This window comes from Schistocerca cancellata, chromosome 6 (genome assembly GCF_023864275.1).
Source record: "Schistocerca cancellata isolate TAMUIC-IGC-003103 chromosome 6, iqSchCanc2.1, whole genome shotgun sequence".
Classification (NCBI taxonomy): Eukaryota; Metazoa; Arthropoda; class Insecta; order Orthoptera; family Acrididae; genus Schistocerca; species Schistocerca cancellata.
This window is the reverse complement of record NC_064631.1, coordinates 130,563,902-130,581,986: the sequence shown is the minus strand read 5'-3', so window position 1 is coordinate 130,581,986 and position 18,085 is coordinate 130,563,902. Positions and strand designations below refer to the sequence as shown.

The window sequence follows — 18,085 nt, the reverse complement described above, 5'->3', positions numbered from 1 at the left end:
GCACCAGTTGCCCTTAGGCTGGGTTAGTAATAGAAAATAGTAATTAATTTAATAAGCAGCCAATGAACATTGTGATTTACGCTGGATTAGAATAAGGAGAATCGGAACAGAAATGTATTGCTAAGAACTTTTCTCAGAAATTTAAACGGACGACAATGTCGTGGACCGAATCTCCCAAAGGAAATAAGGCTATCGTGCTACGATTCCGCCTGCCGTACCGGATGGCTCTTGTGACTAACTAAGAGAAGGCAAGAACAAGCATTCACTAAGCTAGCATTGCAGAGGACGACGTCCATAGCCACTGGAAAGGAGGAGTTGCTTCACATCGGCTGGAAAGGCTGACATGATGAGAAAGCATCGTGCCAAAAGGTGAGGCACACACAAGAGGCACTCCATCTCCAGGGTTGCGCCAATAGTGTACCATAGCTACCTGGAATCCCTCAAATACAGAGAAACTCAGCGACATGCTGTTCACAACAACTTTGAGCACCGTCTGCTCTATCAGCGGATGTGTATACAGCAACTGACCCGCTCAACTGGCGAGCGGACACACCGTATAGACCCACTTCCTCACTATGGGACACAGAACTATCACCCCACACACTGACCTCTGCTTGTTGCATGTCACAGGGGACACAGATTAGGGTGAGTACAGTACACCACCAGTGGATGCTGTGCACATGAGGAAAAGGTTAAAGCAGTCATTATACACATCAGGACACTCTAACAAAATGTTACGAGTACACGATAATAGGCACTTCAATTCAAAATCATCTTGAAAGTCATCTGTAGTCTGATACAGTTAATAACACGTTCATTGGTAGACACTTGTCTGTCTCAAAAGAACCTGTTTCCATGTACCTCTTAGCTGGGGTAATTTATAACTGGGTTCAAGCTATAAGGTATGTCTCAGCGAGTCGTCTTAACGTCGACGTGGCCCAGCCAATAGAAAGTCTTGGCGGGCAGAATTGGCTTGCGAGTGTCGCGCTGACAAAAGGGCACTCACGGCTTGACACACTGTTTTTCCGTTGACTGTTGTGAGGACTTGCTCATTGTACAGACGCTTTGTCTTGTGAAATGGACACGTTGAAGCGATCTATTTCTTTATTATGATGAGATGGTTGGTGACTTGCTTGCTCGCGCTGGATTTGCGTAATTGAACATTATGTTGTTTTTAGATAATGGAACATTCGCTTTCTTTCTGCGACATATGTAATGTGTGGAGTAATGTGTGGAGTATTAGGTCTTTGTTCGAGTTCGCAACATCGTAAGCACATTTGGGAATCATATTTTTATTCAGTCACGCGAGCTTTCAACATTTTTATCTCATTGCTCGTCCAGTCATAGGACGTTAACCCTAATAAAGGATAATCTTCTTTGTCTTATACATCGCTGATCACGTAAAGATACGTGGCACGTTGAATGCGATTTGTATGGGTAGATGAGATCTTGCATTTAGTTCCTGTAAAACATATTAAGTGTGCTTACTATTCGGGATTCTTACAAACTTATGTTTTGCTCACCTGGCCTTGATTAGTGATAACTTTTCAAGTGTTCCTTATGTATAAATGTGTTCACTGAACTACATTTGCGAAAGCACTGCGTTCGCTTTATCTGCATTTAAAGCCTGTAGGAGGTAAACTTTCCTCAGCAGTGCTGGTGTTTTTATTTTAAATGATATTTTCAGTTATGTCGCGTACGTTATGTTCGCGCTAGTGAGGAAGTTCAAGATACGTGCTTGCGGAGACAGAGATTTCGAGATAAAATTCTACTATCACGCTAGTTCAGATCTTTTTGATTTACTGGTTGTTTTAGGATACAGAGAGCAAACACATTTACTTGGGGTGAATTATGTCCATAATGCGCAGTTTCGTATATACATACAGTGAGGAGCTGCATATCTGTTGTAAGGATTATGGTTTCACTCTTATCTTAGTGTAACCCCTGTTATGTCCTCTTCAATTATTTCCTTGCGCTTCGAAAAGTGCTTATCACTACGAAATTTAAAAGCAATGTCAGCCTACGGATATTTACACGTGGATCAGATTCTATATACAGGGATATTGTTTCTGGGAATTAAAAGCCGGGTACATAGGGTCTTCTGAATCCACGGGTTAAATTATAAGGTAGTCCAATATTCAAACACTACTAAAAGAAACATGCCCAGTACACTAAGAAGTTAGACTGCAGAGTGTGGAAAAACGTCAATGTGCCACTTCCATGTGATTGTTTCCATCTTTTATTCAGTAAACGTGAGAAACGCTATCTAGCTTTGTGACGACAGCCACCAGCAATAACGAAGGAAAAACTGAGAGACAAAACAAGAAGTGCTATCTGATACGGATCGACAAACAGCACAAATGCAAATGCTCTTTCTGTGGATCTCATCGAGTACAATTTCATCTCTGCAACTCCCCACCGTAGCGGCTGGAGACAGCTGTTACTTTAAACAATTGGTTTCTGTTGGTCACGTCGATGTTTCCAGTGTCGCAGTTGTATTAGGCATGTTGTTAAACATGTGGTTGCTAATTTTCACTACTGTGAACTCATAAGCTAGTAGTCATCTAGGCTTCGGAACGTTGAGCAAACGCATTCTAGCACGCAGTCTCCACAAAGAAGGAGCTGCAGCAGTCAGATCTGGCCCCACTAAGCACCGAACAAGCGACCATTATTGATATTTACATCAGCAGACAATTGTCTATCATGGTGACATTTCAAGCAACATGAGTACACTTTGTAGAGTTCCGTGATGCTCTCGGAATTGACCGGCGGTCCACATGTCAGCGGAAGGTGGAGGAGAAAGAGCCTAGCCTATAGTAGCCCATTTTTTTAACGGTTCTCTCCGAGTTAGTCGTAAGTACACACAATCTGTGGCCTTCGATTCCCGTATAGTACTCTAGAACTTCGCATTTTGACGTGTTACCTCGCCGCCGTCAGCACTGGTAGCACTATACTCTTACAGGACTTTAATTACGTTGTGCTGTTCCTTTCAATCACCTACGTACTACTTGTATGGACACTTATAGCCAAAGAAAGGAATACATAACTACTGAATATCAGTGTTTCTTGAGAGCTGCCCATTCCAGTACGGGTAGTCTTTCCACAGGACACATAGCTCACTTATTTTCGAACGTTAACCTTACAGCAGGCGATGCTGACCACAGACATTCCGGTCACAACAAAACACCTTACACACGAAGTTAAAACAAAACTATTACCTTCGTGTCTTGCGATGCGTTCTCGTTCAGTGTCGTCAGGTCACCTGCAACAAATGTACTCAGTTGTTTACTTATTTTTGTGCTGTTAACTAGGTACAAAAAGAATACAGTATGATGCACTTCAAGTTGTGCGGTTTGAAGATTGTTTTTACTTGATACTTTAACGGCATTGCGTAACATGAAATGACGGTGGCCACCTAATGTAGATTCAGGCGGTACTCACGAAACTCATGATCCAAATGTGCAGAAACTCAATTGCGTATGTGTGTACTTAGCAAGTGATTATACGAGGGTATTCGGAAAGTGAGGAACGGTCGGTCGTGAAATGGAAACAACTGTGAAAATCCGATGAGACTTTTCACAGACGTTTTGGGCAGTGTTTCTAGTACGTCCATCTATCGCATCAAGACGCTCTTTTAAGCTGTGAGCGCACTGTGAGTGAGTAAAGGTGCTTAGAACAACGATGTCTCCCGCCAAGTAGGAGGGGCCGCTGAGAGGCTTCGCCTTAGTGAATGCAACCCACCTGACACAACTGCCACGCACTTCCTTCTTCATGGCAATTCTCAGCCGCGATCTGCAGGGACTGTGAAGACGCTCCTGCAGCCTTTTCGATGGGAAGTGTTCGATCACCCACAATACAGCCCTAATTTGCTCATCTTGAGTATCATCTCTGTTCACACGAAACGCTGGAAACGAAGACAACACTTGGGCGCAGGCTACGCGCTATAGACCAGCGTAGAGAATTATCGGAATGCACAGGCAGCTGCCTCCTATGACGATGGTGTTGGAAATTTCGTATAACGCTCCGACAAATGCCTAAGTCGTAGCGGCGACTATGTAGAGAATTACCTGGAAAGTGTAGCTAAATGTGCAAAGAAAACAGTTTTGATTTTCACTGTTGTTTCCATTTCGTGTCCGATCTTTCCTTACTTTTCGAACAACCCTCGTAATATTCAAGCATATAAATGACAAATACGATGTCAAAACCCATGGAGTTCACGTTTAGAGAGTAACTTCACATGTACGAGTTACCGACAGTAAAAAGTTGTGCCGGGTAGCAGTGCGGTCTCAGGCGCCTTGCCAGAGTGCGCGTCGGATTTTCGAGTCCTCCCTCTGGCATGGGTGTGTGTGTCGTCCTTAGCATAAGTTCCTTTGAGTTAGATTAAGTAGTGTGTAAGTCTAGGGACCGATGACCTCCGCAGCTTGGTCCCCTAGGGACTTACCACCGACAGTAAAGTATCTATAAAATCACGTGATTTTTTCCTTTTTTCTAGTTGAGTATTATCTGGCCATATACAAACGGGCTTCAGCGCCCCATGGATTTTCACTTGGGTTCTTGAGTACCTGCACTCTCCTGACTGTGCGTTAGTGGCGGCACGGCCTTTAGACTGCACTTTTCGGAACTGGCGATCCTGCCTCTCAGCCAAGTCCGTGAGTTTTCGGCGAGCCGGTGGGTGTCCTGCTGCTCCGGCAGAAATCTTTCTCAAACGATTTTAAGGAAATTGTTCGGTAAAAAAATGATTTTTACGTCAGTTATAGCTACTTATGTCAGCTTCATGCCTAACAATTCGCTTATAGTTATTGTGATATTTTGCGTATAAGTACCACTGCACGACATCATAAAAAATAGGGGTCGCTATGAATTTGAGTTTGGTGCATATTAGACAATATATTGCTGCGTATGAAATTCAGTTAACATATCGAATATTTCTTTAGACTTAGGACTATCACCGATCTCGAGAAAAATGATGTTATGTATCACATTCATTCGCGATGGCGCGCGCAAGCAATAAAGCTAGAATGAAATACTCATAACGCCCCTCGTATCTCAGAAACAGTTCGGGGTACCGTTACGAGATTTTTGAGAATGACAGCAAACAGAGAGAAGAGTATTTTACCATATGCTAAACGAGCGTAACTTTCTTATCTGCGAGTAACTGCCGGCTTTTGAATGGAATACTGTACGTTTTTGAGACTCATCCGTAGCGTGTGAAATGTGAATCAGTGTGGCTTTGCAACAAGAAAAGTGTAGAAATTGCACTTTTATGTTTATACCGGGAGTGTGCTTTCTCAGAAGCTTTTAACCACATTTGTCCTCAGTACCTCGTTTAATTAACCACTGTCTCTGGATTCTGTCGCATTTACACTTTATTTGGATGTTAGTGAAGAGACGGTGTGTAAACTCCGCTTTGTTGTGACAAAAAAAAAAAAAGCAAATTTTAACACGGCGACAAGAGAAATACTTGAAATTCGGCCACTAAAGAATGAGTTGTTTTCAGTTTAAAGTAAGTACGGTAAACAAAAAAAAATGGCTTTGAGCACTATGGGACCTAACATCTGAGGTCATCAGTCCCCTAGAACTTAGAATTACTTAAACCTAACTAATCTAAGGACATCACACACATCCATGCCCGAGGCAGGATTCGAACCTGCGCCCGTAGCAATCGCGCGGTTCCGGCCACACAGGCCACACAGGCCGGCCACACAGGCCGGCTACGGTAAACAGTAAGTACAAGTATGAACAGTAAGTACAAGTATAGAAAAGGGAGTAGACCAATGGCCAAATCGAAAAAGTTATACGACTATATCGTGATATACCTTGTTTTTGAAAACTGAAACTTGGACGCTACACTAGAATGTAAAAAATATTGCTTGCAAATACATGATTGAAACATTTTCAGACAGTATTCCATATGTGGACGAAAGTGCTATAAAAATGAACAAAATTCCCAAACGACGGATGTCCAAAATCATGGAAGGAGATAGCGTTTCGTGGTGTGAACGAAACTCGGACGTAATACACTCCTGGAAATGGAAAAAAGAACACATTGACACCGATGTGTCAGACCCACCATACTTGCTCCGGACACTGAGAGAGGGCTGTACAAGCAATGATCACACGCACGGCACAGCGGACACACCAGGAACCGCGGTGTTGGCCGTCGAATGGCGCTGGCTGCGCAGCATTTGTGCACCGCCGCCGTCAGTGTCAGCCAGTTTGCCGTGGCATACGGAGCTCCATCGCAGTCTTTAACATTGGTAGCATGCCGCGACAGTGTGGACGTGAACCGTATGTGCAGTTGACGGACTTTGAGCGAGGGCGTATAGTAGGCATGCGGGAGGCCGGGTGGACGTACCGCCGAATTGCTCAACACGTGGGGCGTGAGGTCTCCACAGTACATCGATGTTGTCGCCAGTGGTCGGCGGAAGGTGCACGTGCCCGTCGACCTGGGACCGGACCGCAGCGACGCACGGATGCACGCCAAGACCGTAGGATCCTACGCAGTGCCGTAGGGTACCGCACCGCCACTTCCCAGCAAATTAGGGACACTGTTGCTCCTGGGGTATCGGCGAGGACCATTCGCAACCGTCTCCATGAAGCTGGGCTACGGTCCCACACACCGTTAGGCCGTCTTCCGCTCACGCCCCAACATCGTGCAGCCCGCCTCCAGTGGTGTCGCGACAGGCGTGAATGGAGCGACGAATGGAGACGTGTCGTCTTCAGCGATGAGAGTCGCTTCTGCCTTGGTGCCAATGATGGTCGTATGCGTGTTTGGCGCCGTGCAGGTGAGCGCCACAATCAGGACTGCATACGACCGAGGCACACAGGGCCAACACCCGGCATCATGGTGTGGGGAGCGATCTCCTACACTGGCCGTACACCACTGGTGATCGTCGAGGGGACACTGAATAGTGCACGGTACATCCAAACCGTCATCGAACCCATCGTTCTACCATTCCTAGACCGGCAAGGGAACTTGCTGTTCCAACAGGACAATGCACGTCCGCATGTATCCCGTACCACCCAACGTGCTCTAGAAGGTGTAAGTCAACTACCCTGGCCAGCAAGATCTCCGGATCTGTCCCCCATTGAGCATGTTTGGGCCTGGATGGAGCGTCGTCTCACGCGGTCGGCACGTCCAGCACGAACGCTGGTCCAACTGAGGCGCCAGGTGGAAATGGCATGGCAAGCCGTTCCACAGGACTACATCCAGCATCTCTACGATCGTCTCCATGGGAGAATAGCAGCTTGCATTGCTGCGAAAGTGGATATATGCTGTACTAGTGCCGACATTGTGCATGCTCTGTTGCCTGTGTCTATGTGCCTGTGGTTCTGTCAGTGTGATCATGTGATGTATCTGACCCCAGGAATGTGTCAATAAAGTTTCCCCTTCCTGGGAAAATGAATTCACGGTGTTCTTATTTCAATTTCCAGGAGTGTATTATGAATCTCCTGCTTCACGTTACACACACTGAGAAGCGGCCGTCAGTGCCTGTTGTAATTATGACATCACATGACATTTACATCCCACTACATCAACACCTGCGAGAAACTGGCGCTTTCGCCACCGGAAGGGTTGACTGTGGTACTTTACAAACACGCGACACCCTCGAATTTCGATAGGGCGTCCTTCATCACGTACAAGAGAACCGGATGATGAGTTCTCGGAACAGTGCCCATGTTATGCCTCCTGTAGCACACATACATCAGAGGTCATTCTCTCCCCTGTACCGAAACGCGTGAGACCGAAAGTGATCCAATATTCAAACTTATTTTACTTCGAAAAGGTACATTTCCGAACTACTAAGTGCTCTCCACAACACCTACCGGCCTGTAATAGGGACTGTGAACCACCATCTGTAGTTACCACCTGCTGCTGGAAAACAATTCATCAAATTGCTACTAGTTTTGGTCATATACTCGTACACGGACCGTCATCTGCCACCTGGTAACTAACAACAAAAACAAACCATGAGATATATTGCAGCTGTGGAACATCCCTAAATTGAACACAATCATTAATACAAGAGAAAAAATAAAAAAGTTACTGCAAATTTCGACATTTACATCAGTTCTCAGCAATCCTAACATACCATTCTTAACCATAACTGTACGCAGGCGGACACATAAAGACTCCAGCTTCGGCACTTCGTTTTGGATCTCCAGCATACTTCTTTGTTTTTCTACATGGTGCCCAAGTAACTTTAGCAGAATTCGAATCGGCACGTCCTTTTTGGGCTACCATCTGCTAGTTTTCTGGTAGACAGTATTTTGATTACCGAATGAATTTACACTCTGCAGCGGAGTGTACGCTGGTTTAAAACTTCTTGCAGATTAAAAGTGTGTACCAAACAGGTACTCGAACGAAGGACCGTTGGCATTCGCAGGAAAGCGTCCTACCGGTTCTAAGCTACCTAAACAGGGCCCACGGTCTGCCTTCAGAGGTAGAAGCGGGGATACTGGCAGAAGTGAAACTGTGAGGACACATTGGGAGTCACGTTTTCATAGCTAAATGGTTGGACGCTTTTATGCGAAAGGCAAAGGTCCCAAGTTCGAAGCCCGGTTTGGCACACGGTTCTGATCTGCCAGTAAGTTTCAGTATTTCAGTTCCGCAGTGGTCCCATAATATGTTAATAATTGTGCACACATAAAACTACTACAACACACAAATTTTGTTGTTGTTGATGTAAATCACGAACTACAGAAAAGCTAACACAAAATGAGTACAGAGATTGCAAATGGCTGTAACTATTTGATGCATTGTGATAAATCGATAAAAAGTTTTTAATAAAACGTAAAAGAAGTCACAAAACATTTTACACACTTTATAGGTGCTCTACAGAACTCCCCTTGCCCACAAGGACAACATCTTTCCGAGAATCCATTTCACGCCAAGCGAATGTGGCGTCACCGATTCGAGCGCATTAGATATGCTGAGTTTCAGGTCTGGAATTATTTTGGTACGTGGGTGTCAGAGCCAGAGACCTTGGTAGCCAAGTTCAAAACACATCGTCCGAATGCCCAGTGCGACAGGTCCAACGGTTGAGAAGGGTTAAATACGCCGACTTCCGATTAAATGCTCTTGCGAAACTATGGAAGTTTTTAAACGTTCTTTTATATTCCCTGTAATTCCTATCGAAGCATCGTGCTATACGTTAAATACACTAATGGAAAAAGGTCTCAACACCATTAAATGATCTATAGTAATGAAATTTCGTGAACACATTTATCTAAGTAACGTATTTAAGTTATTAGCTTTCCAGATCATAGGTTAATCTAAGCGTGAGATTAGCCATTTAAAAGTGAAATGCTGGTATATTAATAACCTGTGTAGCTACTACAATGTTGAATGAAAGCTTGCAAACTTGCATGCATTGTGCTGTACAGGGGCCGGATGTCAATTTGTGGGATGGAGTTACGTGCCTGTTGCACTTGGTCGAACAGTACACAGATGGTTAATGGTGTTTGTATATGACACTGCTGTTTTCGTCCGATGATGTCCCATATGTACTGTATCGAAGAGAGATCTGGTGACCGAAGCATGCTAATGCAACTTGTTGACCCTCTGTGGACCATGTTGAGCTATAACAACTGGATGTGGGCGAGAGTTGTCTTGCTGGAAAATACACCCTGCAATGCTGCTCAAGAATGGCATCGCATCAGGTCGCAACAACAGATTGATGTATACATTTGCATACGAGGCAGATCCTGCTGTCATATGAAATCTTGTCCTAGAGCATAACTCCAGGCATAGGTATAAGTTGTTTAGTAGGCAGATGGGGCAGATGGGTTGGTTCCAGCCCCTCAACTAGCCTCCTCCTAAGCAAAAGACGACCATTACTGGCACCAAGGTATAGCCGTCTTTCATCAGAAAAAACAACTGACCTCCAACGTATCCTTCAATAAGGTCTCACTTGACATCACTGAAGTCGTTAACGGCTGTGGTTTGTGGCCAGTGGACTGCACGCTACAGGGAGTCTGGTTCGGAGCTGTCCTTGAAGTAACCTGAAAGTAAATCCCTCTAAAACACATGTGTGGGCTTTCCATTTACGCAACAGAGAGGCTAGAAGGAACCTAAACATAACCTGGATAGGGCAACAACTGACCAACTGCGATACTCCAAAATATCTGGGAGTAAAGCTAGACCGTTCCCTCACCTTCAAAGTCCACTGCAAGGACACAAAAATGAAAGTATCTGCTAGGAACAGCGTCATTCGGAAACTGACAGGTAACAATTGGGGAGCACAACCAGATGCTCTTCGCAGATCTGCATTGTCCTTATGCATCTCTGCTGCTGAATATGCTGCACCCGTGTGGCAGAACTCCAACCATGCCAAACAAGTGGACATTGCCCTTAATGAAACAGAACACATTGTCAGTGGCTGCTTGCGGACAACTCCTATTAATAAAATATATCATCTCATGGGTATAGCACCTCCACGTATCAGAAGAAGACCAGCAGAAAAAGAGAAGCGGAAGACACACCTTTTTCAGATATGAATACCAACATCCAAGATTAAGATCAAGAAAGAGTTTCCTCCTTTGAACAGAACCACTTTTAACGTCACCTGCAAATCGTCGAATACAGCTTTGGCGTAACTTACCATCAGAGAGGTACTGGAACAACCCTAAAGAAGAGCTTGCTAAAGGACGGAACCTCCCATATAAAACATGGAACGTCTTCAATAGGATGAGAACTGGTGTATCCTGATGCAAGGTCAATTTGAAGAAATGTGGTTTCTCTCTAGGAGATGAACTACGCGAATGTGGCAAACAGCAAGATCATCAACACCTGCTCAACTGTAGAAACCTCCCAGCCCCATGCCCGATGGACGACCTGGTTATCGTCAATGATACAGCAGTTCAAACGGCGGAATTTTGGGTGTTATATGGAATATAATCATGTACTTATACTGTTTGTAAATTGATTACATATGGAATTTAGTCTTATACTTATATTGGTTGTAAATTGCTGTCTATCTGCTATGTATGTATGTTATGTTCTGGACACTGTTAAAAAAAAAAAGAGTTCGTAATGTCTCTGTGGCTCCAAATGGTGCTGTCAAATTGCTGCTGCAGATGTAGAACGATGTGCCAGAACCAGGAAAGGGAGATAATGACAGTGGCACGTAAAGTGCCCTCCGCCACACACCGTTGGGTGGCTTGCGGAGTATAAATGTAGATGTAGATGTAGATACGCCGAACACGATGATCTTTCATCTCGGTAGTGCCAACAGGCCGTCCTGTATACGGTTTTCTTGCGATCGCAGATTCTCGTCAGCACCGCCGCCAGCAATCATGAACAGTGGCTGCATTTCTGCCAAGTTTTTCTGGAGCATTTAAGAAGGAACATGCGGATTTCGTAGCTCTTTTCACGATCTCGTACAAAGTCAGTGAGTGTCGCCTTCCACGTCCACTGTCAAAGTCCACGACCGTAACAGCATGTATTTGAATCAAACCTGATTTGCATCCTCACAGTAACGCTGCTAGTGCCACTCTTACGCGACTTGCGCGAAATTTTAATACACATAATCTTTTAAATGTAGAAACACGCCTAACAACTTTCCTTCTCTGTGTTGTAATTTTTTTTCCGTCATTGTAGTTATAACAGTTTGTAATCGCTGTATTCCTTTGGAATCCCCCTGTATTACCTGGAAATCTCTACAATCCTTTATTCCAGTTCCTGTCTATGCCGCACTCTTCAATTATTTAATTTCAATTATGTAACATGTTTGGTCATACAACCATCATCCTATAACAGAACAAAAGGAAAAAGCCCAAATTCAGTAACAACAAACAAAATGAAATGATCCACACCAAATTGAAGTCAGTATTTAGAAAAAACGGTATGAAATGAAAATAGTAAACAAACAAGCTATAACTTAAACATTAAACATTTCAGAGTATTAATATAAAAAAATTGCTGTTTGGAAATGCTAAACTGATAGCCGTATATCCACTCTATATGCTTAGCTCCATAGCAAAAAAAGTGTACGTTAAACCTAAAACTGTACCACATATAAAAATGTAACAGAAAATCTAAATTCCAAAGGCATTGAAACAATTTGTTTACATCCTTTCACAATCGATGATAATATATCAATAGATACTGATGAGTGAAAGGAAGAAAAAGTTATAGGGTAAAGCCGAGTCTGCCACATCTGATTTGTGCAGGTTGCATACATTCAGAAGCAAGTTTACATTCAAGGGCAAACCTATTTTTTTGCTCCCTGATTTTTGACTCAATGAGTGTTGATTTATGACCCCCAGAGATAACTGGTCCTACTGAAAAACCCAGACCGCCCACCCCCCTCCATCCACCATCTCTATAGGAAATTCCCGATACTCCTCCACCCCCTCACCGATACAAGCACACTTTTGACATCAGATTATTGACTAATTAATTAAATTGATCAGTTAATAACACCTCCCCCTCCTGGGAAATACCTCAACATTCCCCTCCCCCACTTTCCCATTTATACACAGAAATAAAGCTGACAAGTAAACCGCTCAGTCACTGCAGAGCTGTCGCTGTGGAAGGTGCAAGTATTACCATGTCCAGCTACTAAATGTGCTAACTGTGTAATTACCCTGCTGCAGATTGGAGATGTTGTCTTATTGGGGAACTTTCGCATGTGACCTCACCTTGACATGCAGGGATCGACTGAACTTGTGCACAATACCACTACCAGAAGTCGTCCCTCCCTACCCAACGACCCATCCCCTCCATCCCTACCAAAAAAAGTGGCAGGAAAAAATAGCTCAGTCTGTGTTGGACTGTTTGATTTCGAAGACCTCAGAAGAGTAGCTTAATATATCGTCAATCACAATGCATGAAACAATTTTAGGCATTTTAGGCAAGCGGACTCAAAATAAATAGTTACTCTACATAGGAGGCTCCCTTCACTTAGAAGTCCAAATAAAAGAAGCGGAGAGTGGGCTTAGTTTATATTTACTGTTCGAGGCAGGGTGTTAACGGGTTTATTTTCTATTTTCTTCAGTTTACGAAGAACAGTTATGCAATGGGAAACTCATAAAGGTATCTAAGTGCAGACAGGAAAACCAAACAATTACATGTCTAAAAATTCATGACATATTTCGAAACCTACAACAGAATGTGAAAAACAAAATACAGACACACAGCAGATCAGATTTCTAAATGATTGTCCTAGAACTCTAAGCACTGTTCTACAGACGGGAAAAGTGGCTGTAATTTTCGGTGTATTTTCGATGTCCTACAACTGCTGGTTTGGAGATGCTTTAGTGCCACAATGTAGCTGGTGTGCCTGGACTTGTCTCTGAACACTCGAACAAAGAAGACATCATGTGACACTCTGACATCACAGAATTTTCCTTATATGCCTTGTCTGTCTTTGTCTTGTTCTAACAAATCTATAGAGACTACAATGCCATTCACCAAATAGGATGCCTTGTACCCTCTGACATCATGGAGCTTCCAGTGAATAGAGCACTCTAACTGGTTCTTGCTGTATTTACCTGCCAAAACGCGACTGCTGTTGTGGGAGCTTTGTCCACCACTTTATACAGATGGGCAAATTACGAGAATTTCAAAATAAAACTATTATTTACAAATCGAAAAAGGAAACATACAACAGTCACATTGCACTGACAGCTAAACCCTACAAAAGTGGTCTATAGATAATAAAATATGGAAACTATTGGAAAAGACACTTAGTCAATTCCACTGCTCTGTTACAGTTGAGAAAAGCGTGAAACTGACCTCCAACCACGTCACATCACCACAAACAATTGTGTCACCATGCTATATCGCTATATCACTGTAGTAAACGCAATCCATATTGAGCACCACACAAATCAACACTTCTGATCCTGCATCTGGCTATCGACCGCCAGGCACTCCTACATTTACTGTGAAAAGACACAGATCCCAAAAACATAACCACATGCACTGTACATAGTCTCAGTACTAGATATCCCCCTTGAGGTTGGTCGGACATTCACCATGGCAAACGATCATGAGGCATGCACACATGCTAGCCTGATGGGTACGTTTGCAAGACAACAACCATCTGCACGAACAGTTCGACGAAGTTTGCAGCAGCATGAACTATTACCATCGACGCTGCATCACAACAGGAGCGCCTGTGATGGAGTACTCATCGTCGAACCTGAGTGCACGAATGGCAAAACGTCATTTTTTTTAGGATGAATCCAGGTTCTGTTTACAGCATCATGATGGTCGCATCTGTGTTTGGCGACATCGCGGTGAACACACATTGGAAGCGTGTATTCGTCATTGCCATACTGGCGTATCACCCGGCGTGATGGTATAGGGTGCCACTGGTTGCACGTCTCGGTCACCTCTTGTTCGCACAGACAGTACAGTGGACGTTACATTTCAGATGCGTTACGACCCGTGGCTCTACCCTTCATTCGATCCCTGCGAAACCCTACGTTTCAGCAGGATAATGCACGACCGCATGTTGCAGGTCCTATATGGGCCAGTCTGGTTACAGAAAATGTTCGACTGCTGCCCTGGCCAGCACATTCTCCAGATCTCTCACCAATTGAAAACGTCTGGTCAATGGTAGCAGACCAACTGGCTCGTCACAATATGCCAGACACTACTCTTGATGAACTGTGGTATCGTGTTGAAGCTGCATGGGTAGCTGTACCTGTGTACACCATCCAAGCTCAGTTTGACTCAATGGCCAGGCGTATCAAGGCCGTTATTACGGCTAGAGGTGGTTGTTCTGGGTACTGATTTCTCAGTATCTATGCACCCAAATTGAGTGAAAATGTAATCACATGTCAAATCTAGTATTATATATTGTATAATGAATACCTGTTTATCATCTGAATTTCTTGTTGGTGCAGCAATTTTAATGGCCAGTAGTGTATGTAGAATGGTAGTACAGACAGTCAACCGGTCAACTTGCATATGAGGGAATAACTGTCCAATACAAACATTTTCCAAATTGAATTTTCTCGAACTTCCACATGAAAATTAGAGAATTTTCACAGTAGATGCGATTGCGAAGGCTGCCCAACGCATATTGAGTATTACTTCGCTATTTCCCAGATCACAGATTTAGGTTGGATGCACGCCTGTACTCTGTACGCCCTGAGGGGCATTGAGGGAGTAATTATACGTCTGCTTGGTGTATGAAAGTTCTTGTACATAGAAACGGGTGTGTGACAGCAAGAGAAATATGAGGAAACTTGACACGGATAGCTGCAAACCATGGAAACAGTAATTTTTCGTAGACCATGACAAGACGGCTGGAATAGATTGTTTAATGTGGGTGATCACCAAATGTAGAGTATTAATTTTATATATGCTGGACCACAAGCCCAGGTGCGACCTCAGAGTTACCGGTAACCGCCTAATAGATTTTTATAAACTATCTGGGCATGTAACTTCAATACAGTTTTCGTCCTACTTAGATAAAAAGCATTGTAGTACCAGGCTGCGGACTGTACTATGCAACTACTGAATGGCTCATGTGTTTGACCGTGAGCAAGACTGGTCAAGTGTTCTAAATTCTGGCAAACATTATTTATAATGTGTTGCTCTGTACTCTCTACCAACCATAACCGTGAGGTGTCAGCTAACAAATATCTGACAGAACAGTCACTGCATGGTTTTTAAAAACGTGGTGCTGTATGTCTACTGATGTAGTAGCAATACATGCAAGTTGACCTCTGTCTTGGATGTTTTCCTAGAAAAGCGATCAACGGGCCGCTAAATTGACACAGATCTGTGTTGAAGGATGATAGAAAGTGGATGGTACGAACGGTTGAGAGGGGTTGTAATGAGTTGTGATTCAATGGTAGGTTCATGATGGATTCTAGAGACAGGGATGTGTTGTGGCAGATCACTTATCGCACGTTTGACCATTCTTTCCATTGTTCTCAATGTATATGTTAGTTGTGTAGTATAACCTGCGTTTGACTCGTGTGCAACTGGGTGTTCTGTGTGTGACTTCGAGTGCTATCTACCTGCAGTAATTAACAGGAAACCTCATCACATGACACCCAGCAGATGACTTCCGAGGCATGTGTGATGAGTTACACCCACCAAAAGTATGGAAAACCTATTTCGCCCCCCTCCTTTATAGGAACAAAGATACACACACAAAATACACTACTTCCCTGCCACATCTTGGACATAAATCGACAGTGTTTTATGAGGTACTGCAATCCCTGTCTATACATATGCTTGACAGTAGTCCTGTCCCTGGAGTTAGTGCAGCATGGTCTGTAATTCCACATGTAATCAACACTACTGTGTGTGTGGGAAATCTTATTGGACTTAACTGCTAAGGTTTTCAGTTCCTAAGCTTACACACTACTTAACCTAAATTATCCTAAGGACAAACACACACACCCATGTCCAATGGAGGACTCGAACCTCCACCGGGACCATCCGCACAGTCCATGACTGCAGCGACTCAGACCGCTCGGCTAATCCCGCGCGGCCGCTGCTATGTATTTGTCTATTTCCCCATTAGATGCATTTTCCTCTGCCGGCGGTCGTTTTATGAGACTTAATTTTTAACTGTAATTCTACATGAACAGTGGGTGCTATGCACCTCTAGAAATATATATTGTGCGTGTATCATAAAGAATCAATGTTTTTCTTTGGTGTAGAAGGAAGTAGTGTTTATTACTTTAATCTTTGTGATCATAGTGCATGGGATACAACACTTGCAGGGTTAATGTGTCAGGTATTGGAAATATATTCCCTGTATTGCAATATTAACAGCATGGCATTCCATGTGACTAATATAACAGTATCTTCTGAGCTTTATCAATACAGGAAATTTAAGTGTAGAACCATGTGGCCTTAGGACTGTGTATGTTCTACAATCATTTCTCTCTTTCCAGCACCTTGTTGGTATGGAATCCAAACACTACAAAAATACTACAGAACTGATAGGGCGAGTGATTTACGTAAAACGTTTCAAAGTCCTTCTGACTGGAGCTCTATCATGCCTAAAATCTTAATCATCACCACAACACACCAAAAAATATCAGACTCATATCTGCTATACGGAAATGAGGGGTGCTAACCTCCTCAGCATGCATGCATCTAAAGAGACCATATGAAATTAAATGGGTTATGTGAGTAAGACTAGTATGTAACAGATGGTGCGGTCCCTCAGTCCCTGACGTTATTCCAACAATGCGAGAATACTTTGTGACTCCCATCGACATAGAGAGGGATCGTCAATCGTTATAAAATGTTACCAAATTTATAAAGTTTTTCGGTTAAGGAACGTAGTGTTTGTATCTCCTCTCTGTTACTAGCTATTTACCACGCTACAAAATAGTATTTGCATCATGTTATGAGGGCTTTGTAGCATGTTCAACGATTTGTCCACATGTTTATTGCACTCGCAAAGAAGTCGAGGTGGTGGTTTAGCAGTGACACAGAAATAGATAACCATGCCAATGGGGCTTACGTAAAATTGAGAAATATATTACAAAAATGATTTTTATAGAACTACAACCTCAGCACTTTGTTCATCTGCCATTGACAACAGTATCGTACACAGGGTACACAGCTTTACTAGACTTCAACATACACACAATCCATTCAAACGTGGATCATTCCAGCGATACCGTAAGGACAGAGTGTGGGTAGGAATAGTCACTATCTATTACGTCGATGTACGATGATGCTGTACTCATGGTGAAATCTGGAGACTGATCCATTCATTTGCAACATGACAAGAGCAAAATGCCTACAGCCTGTTGTAAATTCTGATTGGCTGGAAGACCTATATGTTAAATAATTTCGTAGAAGTGACGAATTCGAGACACCTCATGGGTATGAGACGTTTGAGGGCCTGAGGGGATGTTTTCATAGAAGTTAGCTGGAGCCTTCTAGGTTACTTTTTCTACATTAAGTTTGTCAGTTCCTTCTGATTTGGCATATGCCTACTATCGTGCAAAAAGGTACGTAAGGTAAAAGACGCGACATTTTTTAATTTGTAATTACACCCTTTTATTCGTTGACAAATACGTGATTTGGCAGGAGGGTTTGCCTACTGGGAAGCTATGGCAGGCCGTGCGACGCGATGCCCAGCTGATGTGA

At 43.5% G+C, this 18,085-nt stretch overlaps 1 protein-coding gene across 1 annotated transcript in view; it reads right to left on the bottom strand.

The window, feature by feature from the left end:
* Window positions 1–18,085, bottom strand: part of LOC126088190 (uncharacterized) — a 215,240-nt gene that overhangs the window by 46,881 nt on the left and 150,274 nt on the right. The window contains exon 3 of the mRNA XM_049906315.1: window positions 3,219–3,262. Within this exon, the coding sequence (XP_049762272.1) occupies window positions 3,219–3,262 (44 nt within the window). The remainder of the gene's footprint in view (window positions 1–3,218; window positions 3,263–18,085) is intronic.